We start from the raw sequence: 12999 nt of genomic DNA, 5'->3' as shown, positions 1-12999 counted from the left end.
GACTATGGTGGGATTGCTTTGTTTGGTTGCTTGAACTGTTGGGAAGAAAAAAAATCTTCTGCAAGCTTATTTTTAGTTCCTGGGAGTACTTTTTTTTCCTTCCTGGGGTTTCGTGCGGGGTTATTTTGGTTCCTCGGATTATTTTGGGCCAACCAACCAAACGTGGGTTTCCTGCGGAAATTCCACAAAAGGCCCAAGAATCAAAAAAATTCCGGCAACCAAACGTAGCATCGACCAAAATGTTTTCTTGGTTGGCTTTAGAGGTGCAACTCGGGTCGGGTTGAACCCGAATTTGGGTTGGGAAAAATCAGCCCAAATTGTAAATCGGGTTGGGTCGGGTTGGGGGGTCGGGTTGGGCAACCCGACCCGACCCGAAACCCGATTTCCAATTTCGATATGTGCTTAAATGTGCTTAAAACCTAATTTCAACTTAACACATTTCCCATTGAAGCTAGAAATGTGCTTAAATTTCAACAAAAATTTATCCTTCAGTTCAGTTACAAAGAGTTTTTATATGGTGGATGCCTGTGCGGGAATGTGAGCAAAAAAAAACAGTGGGGCCCACAAAAAACATGTACATAAATTGGAAATCGGGTTGGATCGGGTTGGGTTGGAAAAATGGGTTCCTCACCGATCCGAGTTGCACCCCTAGTTGGCTTGTAGCTGAATGGTTGAGGCTTTGTTTCTCAAGCCTTATAAAAAGACCAAAGTACCCATGACAGTCAATGATAAGTTTTAAATCATGAGTGTGAGGATATCATTTCTATATTTACTAGCATTCCTGGGCCATGATATGAATGGGTGTCAAAAAAATGGCCAACCCATCAAAACACAAAACATAAGGTGTAAGGGCCTCATGGGTTTGAATTGAGTTGGTGGGACCCACCTTATCAGAACATATCACTGGCATCATGGGTGTTTTGCTTCTAATAGCGGACTATATCAATGGATCTTATCACCTGACTTAGGGCAATCTTTAAATAGGGATGTGTTTAAATACTTCCCGCTAGATGAATGGATCTTATCACCTGACTCAGGGCTATCTTTAAATAGGGATGTGTTTAAATACTTCCGGCTAGATGAATGGCTCTTATCACCTGACTTGGGCCATGTTTAAATGGTACTTGGGATTTGATAGGCAATTACAAATAAATTAAACCAAAATGGCTTTCCACAAAACCATAAATAATATCTGGAGAATGAAGAGAAATTATCTCTTCCACTCTACTCTTGTAGAACAACCCATATACTTACCTTTAACAAACCTCAAAATATTTCCTCTACACTTGATAAAAATAAAAAAAATAGTTTTAACAAAGATAGGAGTATCATAATAGTGCTTACATGATTTTCGTACTAAATAAGAATGGTAGAAGCAGGAGTGTAATACCAAGAAAATAATCACTCAAACCAACACTAATCTTCATGTAATTTAGGAAATTTATAACCTTCTCTTTCTAATCCTCTCTCTAGTTCACGCAGAGCTTCACGCGCGGCTTTTCTGTGTGCCGACTTTAAATGCTTCCCAACTCGTTCAAACCAAGACTCCCCTTTAGATTGATTAAGCAACGAAAACTCCTCTTCGAAAACTTTGAGGCTTTTTCCCTCTTCTTCGGAAACTCTGAGGCTTTTTTCCTCTAAGCCGGTCATGGTTGATTTTTAGAGAAGAGAAACAATAAAGAAAAGGAATGAAAGAGAACTTGTGTTTAGATGTAGAAGATGTAGAATGAGGTTTAAAGTGGTGTAAGGTTTTTATAGAGAAGACTCCAATCTGCGGGTCTTTTTAAACATAAAGAAGATACACTTTTGTAAAGTAATATAGGAGTCCTATTACACTTTTGTTTTACTAATATAGGAGTCCTATCCCTACAGTGAAAAACTGATACACTATTGTTAACTAATATAGGACTCCTGTTACACTTGTTTTACTAATATAGGAGTCCTATTCTTAGGAATACCGGACACATTTTGCTAGAATATTTGTGGGGTCGGTTGTGATAGATGACCCAAAGATGGAGAGACATGACCGGGTGGGACCGTGGGAGAGTATTTGTGGGACCAGTTGTGATAGATGAGCCATCGACTTGACGGAGGGGGGAGTAAGGGAATCAGGAACAGATCCTAAAAACCAGGAAAACCAAAAAAAATAAAAAAAATATCGAAATACTAAGGTTTGGGGCCCACATGTCATGTATTTGTGGGGCCAAATAGTTAAGCTATAGATGGAGAGACTTGATTTGGATGGGACTAGAGTGAGGGGATGATGAACAGCTCCTAAAAAGAAGCAAAACAACCCCAAAATGGGTTCTCGATCTATCCCTTGAATCTCTCCCTCTATTTATAAAATCTCTCCCCTCGCTCCATAAAATCTCTCTATTATGTAAAACCAAGGTTTAAAATTTTGGTTTCGATATTGGTTTCGGACCTTGAAATTTTGAAATTTCGACCGAAATCTGGTACAAAACCCGAAATTAATATTTTATTCAATATTAAATTTTGGTGAAATATTAAATTAATATAAAAAAAAAAAGATTTTTTGGGGAAATTTTCTGAAAAACCAAAATTTCGGCCGAAATAAATGACCGTTTCGGTTTTGGGTGATTTCGCTGTCGGTCTCCATCGAAATCCGAAATTTCGGATTTCTAAAACCATGTGTAAAACAAGCAAAACGTTTCCACGTTCATAAAACTTTGAATAGGTCTTTTTGAGGAATGATAGATTCAAGGCCCCCCTTATGCAGGGGTGGGAGAAGGGCCCTTGAATAGATCCACATCATTTTAAAAATCGGTTGAGAAACTGAATTCAGTTGCACTTAATGACGTGGATCTCATTATTTAGCCCTTGTGTAAAGAGGGCCCTTGCATCTATCATTCATCTTTTTTAATAGAGAAAACTTGCAATATTTTACAAAAGTTTTTGATGGGCTGAAGAGAAAGATTTTAGGATATAAGAGATAGCTTTTGAGAGAGACTTTGGTTCGTGCCATGTGGATATCAAGCTGGATGGGGGACTGTCCACGTCAGCATGAACAGTGAATCCTGATGGAGGACTGGACTTTCCAAGTCAGGTGAAACCCCATCCTGCTATATTATAAATAGGAGGAATTCTAGATTGAAGGGAACCCTTGCAAAAAAGAGGTGAAAGGGCTCTCCTATTGGCCACACATCACCTTCATGCATTAATAACAGCTGAAAAGTCAAACATGATGGTGATGTGCAGCCCATGGGGGAGCCCTTTCACCTCTTTTTTGCAAGGGCTCTGTTCAGTTTAGACTTCCTCTTATAATAGATAAGAACATTTATGTCTTTTTACGAGCCAAAAGAATCTACCATGGCTATTTTGGTCACAATTTAATGGGAGGACCCTGATTTGCAAAATTCACTCAAAGAGGTGACTCTATTTGGAAATTGTCCCACTAGTAGACTCGCTAGTAGACTCGTTCTGCAAATAAGCAGAGTGGGGATATCAGTCCCTCAACAGAAGCTAGAAAGAAATAGAACAAAGTGATTAGTGCCGCTATCAAAATATGGTAGTGGGGATATCAGTCCCCCAACAGAAGCTAGAAAGAAATTATGAAATCAATCTCGTCCTTCCCGCCAAGACACTGCAACGCATTATTCTCTCTTGTAAACAATTCCACTCTTTCTTTAACCCCATTTGAAACATCAAAACACTCTCCCTCTTGCACAAACCTTCCTTATGAAGCTTACCATGCTCATCTTCTTATCAAAGGCTCAAACTCCCCCTACCTCTATTCAAGGCTCATTTCTTTCTATGTACAATGCGGACAAATCTCCGATGCTCGCCACCTGTTCGAAGAAATGCCCCACACAAATACCCGCCGCTGGACCATCCTAATTGGTGCCTACTCTCGCCACGGCTTCTACAAAGAGACCTTAGGCCTATTCCATGAACTTCTAAAAGAAGGCGTCCGACCGAATGAGTACATGCTCCCCAGCATTCTTAAAGCCTGCGCGAATCTCACCGATTTGAAAACCGGTGAAAAAGTGCATTGTATTTGTATTCGCTTCTGGTTAGATTCGGATGCTTTTATCAGTAGTGCGTTGGTTGATATGTACTCAAAATGCGGGTGGATAGATAATGCACGCCGAGTGTTTGATAGAATTCTTGACAAAGATTTAGTGGCTTGGAATGCTATGGTTTCTGGGTATGCCCAGCAAGGATTTGTTAGAGATGCATGGGATTTGGTGGAGGAAATGAGATTGGTGGGAATGAAACCTGATTCGGTCACTTGGAATGCATTAATTGCGGGGTTTGCTCAAGTGGGTGATCATGGGATGGCTTTGAATTTGTTTCGAATAATGCGGGACAATGGAGTTGAGCCTGGTGTGTTCTCTTGGACCTCAATTATAGCCGGGCTCGTGCAGAATTTTCGGATTGGTGATGCTTTGAATGTATTTAGGCAGATGGTGGTTGCTGGGGTGCAGCCAAATTCAGTTACAATTAGTAGTCTTTTGCCTGCTTGCGCTTCCGTGGCAGATTCGAGACATGGGATGGAGATTCATGGGTATGCAGTGGTAGTTGGAGTTGAAGAGGACGTATTTGTTAGTAGCTCTCTTGTTGATATGTATGCAAAATGTGGGTTCATATTCGAAGCTGTGTATTTGTTCGATAAAATGAGAGAAAGGACTACAGTTACTTGGAATTCTATGATCTTTGGATATGCAAATCATGGGTATTGTAATGAAGCAATCAATCTTTTCAATCGGATGATGTTAGAGGGGGACGTGAAGCCGGATCATCTGACATTTACTGCAGTTATTATGGCTTGTTGTCATGCTGGAATGGTTGATCTTGGACAAAATTTATTCAATTTGATGCAAAATGTACATGGGATCAAGCCGAGATTAGAGCATTATGCGGGAATGGTTGATCTTCTTGGTCGAGCAGGAAAGTTGTTTGAGGCTTATGACTTGATTAAGACAATGCCTGTTGAGCCTGATTCGATTGTGTGGGGTGCCCTGCTTGGGTCATGTCGGAATCACGGTAATGTTGAGTTAGCTGAATTGGCAGCTTTGCATCTGTCCAAGCTCGAGCCAGATAGTGCTGGGAGCAGCGTTTTGTTATCGAATGTATTTGCAGAGGCTGGCAGATGGGGAGATGCTGCGAGGTTGAAGATGATAGTGAAAAAGAGGAGGCTGAGAAGAAGTCCAGGGTGCAGTTGGATAGAGGCTACCTAGCAAGTTTTGTGATTTTAGAGGGAAGGAAACTCTGATATCTACATGAACATTCATGCATATGTGGAGAGCTTATTGACCTATTTAATGTGTTTTTTCCCCGTTTGAGGGATCCAGAAAGAGAGGATATATTAAGAACAATGCTCAGTCAAAACAGCTAAAGAAAGGTGGGAGAGAAGCCCAAAGAAATAGAAAACAGAAAAAAAAAAAACTACACGATAAGCAACTCCAGCCCATGTGTACAAAATGGTTGACTGCTCCTCTAACAAACATATCTGCCATTACATTTGTTGTCCTCTGACTGTGTAAATAATGAGATAATGAAGAACAGAGTTTTCATGATGGTGTGTGCTTATCTTTGTGGACCCGGATTTGTCTCCTCGCTCAAGAAATGATGTTCGAGAAGTCACCCTCCACCCACACAACATCTGCTAGTTCCGCCTTGAATATATAGAGTCTGGTAAGAAGGGACAACACTTCCAATTCATTTGTCATTGATGTCCCTTGCTCCATCCTCAAATATTATTATATTATGAAATGCTGGCTTAGTAATGCGTAATCTCTTTCTATTTCTTGTCTCTTTGTTCTCTAGAATTTTTAATTCTTTCCTGATTTCTTTTTTATCCATTTTTTTCGGATTTGCTCCTTAATACATATTTTACTTTCTTTTTAATGTTGTTGCCCTTGTAATTTCAATTATTAATCCTCTTTCGTAAATTTGTTTTTCAGTTTCAAAATGTTGTTGTCCCATGTGTGCTCTTGTTATCTTTTGTTTTTTTTATTTGACACTCATTAATTTTGTGTATGCTGCTATTTTGAGTCATTTTTTCTCTAGGTGTTTTTCCTCCTTTGCTCTCCTAATTGTCGCATAGATCTTCTTGACTTCGTCTTTGATAATCTTAAATTTCTTATCATTAGCGGTGTCTGTTTGAAGTTAGAGTATTTTCTCATACATATTTGATGTTGATATTCGTTGAGCGAACGTGAATTCTGTTTTGTTTCATTTTAGCTATCACTTTCTTTGTATTTCCTTGAGTTAATTCTTCTTACTGTGAAAATTATCCTTTCCAAACGCCTTTTTTTGATTATTTTAAGAATAAGAAGAATTAATTCAGGAAATAAATAAATAAAAGTGACAACGTCAATGAAACAAGACAGAAGATTTCAACTTAGTTTGGAAGATATAATTAAAGATTTATAACGTCAATGATAAAAAGTTTTCAAATTACAGTGTGGGGATCATTAGAAATTGGAAGATAATTATTCAAGAAAAAGGCATGAAGATGAGACTGCTCCAAGCTGGCACCCAACCCCTATTGGATGGATTAAACTAAATTTTGGCTGTAGCTCAATAGGTAGTCCATGTCTAGCCGGTATTGGAGGTATTTTCCATAACTCAAATAGAAGCAAATTGTTATCCTTTACTGGACCAATGGGGATGTGTGTGATTTTCGATAAGGCAGAAGCAATGTGTGTGGGTGTGGTGTGGGGGGGATGTATTGCTTCGCTCTTTTTATTCTTTCTACTATTTATGATTTGATCATATGCTGCTATGACTTTATTTTCTTTGTTTAATTAGTATAATCGGAAATCTCCATCAATTTTCACTAACAATCAGCACCTTGGATTTTCAGCTCACCAGTCCCCATCCCTAGGCCCACGATGGTGGTGTAACTTCTCTACACCACCATGGGGGGGGGGGGGGGGGGGGGGGGGGGGGGGGGTGTGTATTACTTCGCTCTTGTTATTCTTTCTACTATTTATGATTTGATCATATGCTGCTATTACTTAATTTTCATTGTTTAATTAGTATAATCGGAAATCTCCATCAATTTTCACTAACAATAAGCACCATGGATTTTCAGCTCACCAGTCCCCATCCCGAGGGCCACGACGGTGGTGTAACTTCTCTACAATTTGCCACCTCCGTACCCGCTTGCGCTGTGACGACTACTCAAGGGTATCCTATCCGTAAATATCTGAATCCCCAGTAGCATTCCAGCCCCATTGGGTATTGCTTTACATCACTTCAGTGGGAGAACCATACTCAAGGGTGTTTAGAAACTTGTGTGAACAAGGGTTACTAATAGGGGTTCAATTTTGATTGGGTCAGGTTGAGTTTTTGCTAAAAAATGAATTGGAATCAACCTGAACCCGACCCAATTCTATGGTAAAAGCTCAACCCTAATTCCAAAAATTTGATTCTAGTTGTAGCCCTAGTCACTAAAGTTCTTGCATCTAGACCTCGTTACCATGGTGAGACATCCAGGTCAGAATGATGGGTGTGATCATGGAAGAAATTCTATCGTATCAGCCAATGTAATTTTTAATGGAGAGGGAAGTGCCATCCAAGTATCAAGCGCCGACAAGTGCGATCAATGTCGTAGAGAATGTAATGAAGCCGTGCTACAATGAAGCCCTTTGACAAGAACTGTCTATGAACCAACAGCAACTGCTGCTCCTTTGAACTGCCATTTTTTTTTTTTTTTGAACAGCAAATAAAGTCCAAATTATCCATCTTTTCAACATAATAACTAATGCTCTTTAGATTGCCCATAAACACAAAAAGTTTAGAGCATGGTGCAACTCCTTGATTCTTCAGGAGTACCCAACATTTCCCTGATTAGAAGGAGGAGAAAAAGAATATTTTGTATCCAGAGAAGGTTGAAAAAAGGCCTACACTTCTTTTCTTTTCAACACCCCACATGTTTTTAATACACATGTTAGTCCCTAATGAATAAGACCGGATGTAATTACATGAAAATGCTACTTTTGTAATAAATGGGTCCAAGAACCAATATATACTAGGATATTATTACCCATTCCTGTCATGCAATTTTGCGGGCTGTTACTCTGCATCAGTGTAACAAAGTAACTTCTGGGTCTCAAGAATTCAGATATTTTGAAAAACTACATCAGCTTAAAGACGGTGAAAGGCTATTGTTTGCTGATAGTATTGAGCCTTCATATTCTACTGCCCCCATTAACTGAGCCAGATGATGTCACTATGCAATAATAAACCATGGAGAGACAGAATGAGAATTGAAGAAGATGAAGGTTGTGGCCGCTGAGTTTTTTCAAACTTTCATAGAAGCCGGAGGGATTACGTCATTTACAGATTTTTAAACTCATCCCTCCAGCTGAGTTTTTCAAACTTCTCTAATATTTACAGATTAAACCAACTTCTCTAATATTTTTGAAGAATATTTAGTGATCAATCATGTTCAAGATATGGAGGTGTCACGAAGCTTATGCCATTCCTACAAGCCGGAGGGATTTCACTGAGATAACTGCATAGGTAGTTCGTTAATTTTTCCAACCTATTAGTTTATACATATTTCTCATTGAAGGAAACACAATTGAAGCATACTCAGCTGAAGTGAATTGCGTAGGAGAGGAACTCCTTGGGGATGGGTAACGAGACATTGTTGAGGCTTCTTAGGGAGATGAAGCAAGCTCTTCGTGTGAACTTTTATCCAATTTGCTGCAGGCCTGAATATTGAAGATGTACCATAACCATACTTCTTTAGGATAAGGTTACAGGTCTCCAGATTTGGCATGACGGTGGGTGGGTGCCTGTTAAACCAATACAAAATGCTCTAGTCCTGAATATTGAAGATGTACTTGAGGTATTTAGTCTAATTTCTAGTTATCTCAGTGTATTTTTCTTGATGGGTGTGAGCATACAAATTTAGGATAAATAACTTATGGGTTAGGTTTACCGTTGGCAAAAACAATATGGGTTAGGTTCAACAATTGGATCAGATGAAGTAATTATAAAGGGCGACCCTGTGGGAGGGCTGGATCAGATGAAGCCAATGATGCAAGTAAACTACTAGGAATCCTCCAAAAGTAGATAACACACAACAAAACTGAGAAATCACACAAGTATCCCAAATGAACTTCACAAATAATGCTACACGGAGAAAAAACAACAAAACTGATTTTTTTTTAACACAGGCAACGAAACTGATTAAAACATGACAAAAGTAGGACAAAGACCAAAACCAAACAGGGAGTATTCATAACTACACATTTAACTTGTCCAAAAGTAAATGAGCATTTCATACATATTAGCCCAAAACACCCAATAGATCAAATGGCTATTTCCTCTGAGAGATAAAGATCCCTTTCCTAGATTGAGCTAGCTCGACTCCAAGAAAATACTCAGGGTCATCATATATCTAATTGTAAATTGTGTGATTTGATATGGAGTCTTAGCTTTGATATGGAATGAATTTACTTCATGCCATATAGAACATTATAGTCAACACTGCTATTTAACTGGTCATTTCTGTGATGAGTTATCAGCATAATCAGAAGTTTGAAGTATTCTACATTTAATCCTATAAGACCATAGGGGAGTTTAATGTAGGATACGTTCGGAGGGTGATGCAGTCCTGATGAATAAACCATCATTGAAGAGCATCAGAGGTCAAAAATTTGCTTCTTCATTTTGATTTGATTTACAAATTGTTGATGTTACAATGAGGCCACAACTCCCTTCTTTTGGAAAGGAGAAACTCAAACTTGAAAACTGCCTTAACTAGAGTATGTAGTATTATTACACAAATAAGGTTACAAAGAAGAAAAACAAAAGCAGAAGAAGATGAAGAACCATACCTCTTACATGGGTATCGATGGCAATTGGCAAAACAAACAAAATCTATTTATCACTTGCAGTAACATGAGGAAACGACATATTATAAGGATGCGATACAAAACTATTCCCAGACCAATCTCTCTGCTGCTCTCTAAACATCCCATAAGGATGCGAACCAAACCCATGATAAGCCACAGCTGGATTATTAATCGGCATAGGACCCGCGCCTAGAACAGGCATTGGCATTGGCATTGGAATCGGAATCAATGGTGCCCCATAAGGCATAGGAATTGCCACTTGCCCTCTAGACTCTTGCAAGTTCTGCGGCAAAGGGGTCGAAGAAAAGAGCTGATCAGACGAAGACGGTCCCTCGTCCGATAACCCCTGCATCCTCTTAAGGTACAATCTATACTTCTGTAGATGACTCGCGACATTCTCTCTAGTCAATCCCTCCACATTCATCATCTGCATAATTGTCTTAGGAACCGCGTTTTTAACCCCTAAATGTGAAACCACATCAATAAATCTCTTATGAAGCTGTGGAGTCCAAACAAGCCTAGGGCGTTTTAGGGCCCGTGTAGAGGAATCATCAATTGAATTCTCTGTGATTTGTAATTCAGAATCAATATCCTCTAAGTTTTCAAATCTTCGTCCCTTTTGAGATTCCGTCCTAACCTCCTCTGATTCTTGAACCAAAGCATTATCTTGATTAGGCTTTTCTTTGAAAGAAGGGAGGGATTTGAGATTGAAATTTGATGGGTTTTGTTGACGGAGGATCGAGAATGTGTTTCGCGAAGCTCGGTTCACCTCGAGCATGGTCCGATGAGGCTCAGGTCTTATACGAAAAGCCGATGCGAGATTAGGAGGAATCAACGGTTGAGATAATGGGATCAGATCATCTTCTGGTAACCCGATCTCCCACTCCATCACACGTTCTTCTTCTCTGTAATTGGTTCTCTCCTCTTCTTCCGCCATTAAGAAAAGAAACCCTAAATCAGAGAGAGAAAGAGAGAGGATATTTACAGGGGAAAGTGATGTTAGATATTTTGAAGAGAGAGGTAGTGAGATTTGAGGGGAAGGGGGGTGTGAGTATTAAAAAAGGGGGTTGTTTTTAGATTTTGGTTATTTTAAAATAAGGGAGAGAAAAAAGTGCAATGTTTTGATTCAGATTGACCCTGTCCCAATTGGATTACGTGGAGGCCTTAGCATCATATATTTGATTCGCTTGTCCTTTTCTTCCCATTTTTATGTTTTTTTATCAGCCTTTCCTTTCCAATGTGGATTTTTGTCTCTTTTTTCTCCTGCTACTACCACTTCCATTTTCATCACACGCACTTGACACTGCCGCCTTTGGTTTTTGTCTTTCTTTAATTTTTGTTACTTTTTCATGTTAATCGTCTGCATGCAAAACGGGAAAACAAGAAAGAGCGCACGAATGAGTCACTTTAAGCTTTAAGATTATGACAACCGATTGTGAGTGCTAAACCAATTATTGGGCTCTAATTTAAACATCATCTTGAGTCATTTAATCAGTTTGGCACTCGCAATTGGTTGTCATAATCTTAAGACCTTGTTCGTTTCAGATTATGCCGACTGATTATGAGTCCAAAACCAATTATCGGAATCAAAACAAAACATAATTTTGAGTCCAATAATTGGGTTTTGGATTCACAATCTATTGTCATAATCTTAAACGAATTTGGCACCATGGTCATGATTTTATCGTCAAAGGATGAGATTTTGAGGAGCGTTCAGAGTCCCTTCCACATATTCTCATTTATCTGTTTCCACCCGTTTAATCTTGCGAGAGGGAGAAACGGGGAGGCACCTCGGTCGTGATTTTGATGTTGAAAGATGAGATTTTGTGGAGCGACTTGGAGTTGTTTCCTCAGAGAATGAGAAGCCTTGCCTAACACACCCTGAGCATTCCAACTTATCTGAATGACTTCTTCTCACTGGGATCCCCAATTGCTTCGATAGCACCTGACCCCTCCAGCTTGATTGAGCTTCCATGTGATCGGCCCCATCAGTGTAAACAGGTAGAATCTCCTTTACTAGCTGAATAGCACAAAGTTAGCCAGTGAGGCAAAAATGGGGTTGTCTAGAGTGGGCCAAGCAAACAGCCCTTGTCATCAAGTTTAGAATCATACCCCAACACGCAGAACCACACAAATTGCTCTGTCATTTCAAGTTCCAGACATTTCAAGTTCCAGACCAACAGGCAGAACCAAACAAATTGTTTTGTCATTTCAAGTGTTGACGTGTTCCGCGAGGCTTCTCATTCTTACATGAAGAGATAGGAAATGGGAAAATGAGAATCTCCCGAAGCGGATCATAGTCGCTTCCGAAAATCTCATTATTCGGCATACATTAATGGCAAAATAAAAAATAAAAATTGAGAGAATCCACAGAAACGGGGGTTTCTAATTCACCGCACCCGAAATGGTTCGATGATACCTTCAGAAGAACCTCCAATAGCTTCAGAAAATCTCATTTTCCAGCTGCACATTGGAAAATCTCATATTTTCTCATTCTTTTTAGCCGCACAAATGTTAGAAACGGAAGAAATGTGGGTTGCCGGACTGCATTCATTGGATTTTTTGTTTCTCATTCACCATAAAAAAAGAAAAAAAAAAAAAAAAAAGCGGGTAGAGAATGGTCGAATAAGCTAACATCCTACTCCTATCCTACTAATCTAAGTGGAGGGATTCATTCCTAAAAGAGCAATGTTACCCCATCACTCAAAGGCCCTCTTTGGCTTCGATAAAGTCCAGTCGAGATCAAAGAACAAATAAACAAAGCCGAGGGAGTTCTGATTGACTTTGTTAGGCACGGACAAGAACACGGCCAAGGTTGGAGCAGACTTAGGAGAGTCGCAGTGATGCCTGGGAAGTTTTGGAACAAACTAGCACGAGCAACATGGCAATGCTCAGAACTCAGAAGGGTTTCTACATATTTTAGGAGACAATCATGTCATGTATACTGAACAGGTACTTCGGGCAACCTGGTATGATAAATATAAACCAACATCTCAATAAGCAGAATGGTGAAGCTCATAAAATGTCTTGGTTAGCCATGCTAAAATATGTGTCCCTTCTTTGATCATGACATTCTTCACTCCCGCTATTTCAGCCCACAAATGTCCTGCAAACATGCAAATGGCAGAGATCGAAAGAGGCCTATGTAAAGCTAAACACA

At 39.5% G+C, this 12999-nt stretch overlaps 2 protein-coding genes across 3 annotated transcripts; one reads left to right on the top strand and one right to left on the bottom strand.

The window, feature by feature from the left end:
- Nucleotides 1-3308: 3308 nt before the first annotated feature.
- Nucleotides 3309-8019, top strand: LOC143849434 (Tetratricopeptide repeat (TPR)-like superfamily protein). Of its 2 annotated transcripts, none has more exons than XM_077358439.1 (2): nucleotides 3309-5658; nucleotides 7064-8019. In XM_077358439.1, the coding sequence occupies exon 1, from the start codon at nucleotides 3573-3575 to the stop codon at nucleotides 5199-5201; it is 1629 nt and encodes a 542-aa protein (XP_077214554.1). In that variant the 5' UTR covers nucleotides 3309-3572; the 3' UTR covers nucleotides 5202-5658; nucleotides 7064-8019. The 2 variants fall into 2 exon arrangements, with proteins under 2 accessions (XP_077214554.1, XP_077214555.1); XM_077358440.1 differs by lacking the exon at nucleotides 7064-8019 and adding an exon at nucleotides 6430-6597.
- Nucleotides 8020-9633: 1614 nt separating this feature from the next.
- LOC143849435 (transcription factor PCL1-like) lies at nucleotides 9634-11189 on the bottom strand. Its single transcript, XM_077358441.1, has one exon. It carries the CDS (start codon nucleotides 10774-10776, stop codon nucleotides 9865-9867), a length of 912 nt encoding a protein of 303 aa, XP_077214556.1. The 5' UTR covers nucleotides 10777-11189; the 3' UTR covers nucleotides 9634-9864.
- Nucleotides 11190-12999: the final 1810 nt, after the last annotated feature.

This window comes from Tasmannia lanceolata, unplaced genomic scaffold (genome assembly GCF_043159265.1).
Source record: "Tasmannia lanceolata isolate RefF3 unplaced genomic scaffold, GAP_Taslan_0.1 ptg000018l, whole genome shotgun sequence".
In the NCBI taxonomy this organism is placed as follows: Eukaryota; Viridiplantae; Streptophyta; class Magnoliopsida; order Canellales; family Winteraceae; genus Tasmannia; species Tasmannia lanceolata.
This window is presented reverse-complemented; position numbering and strand designations above follow the sequence as displayed.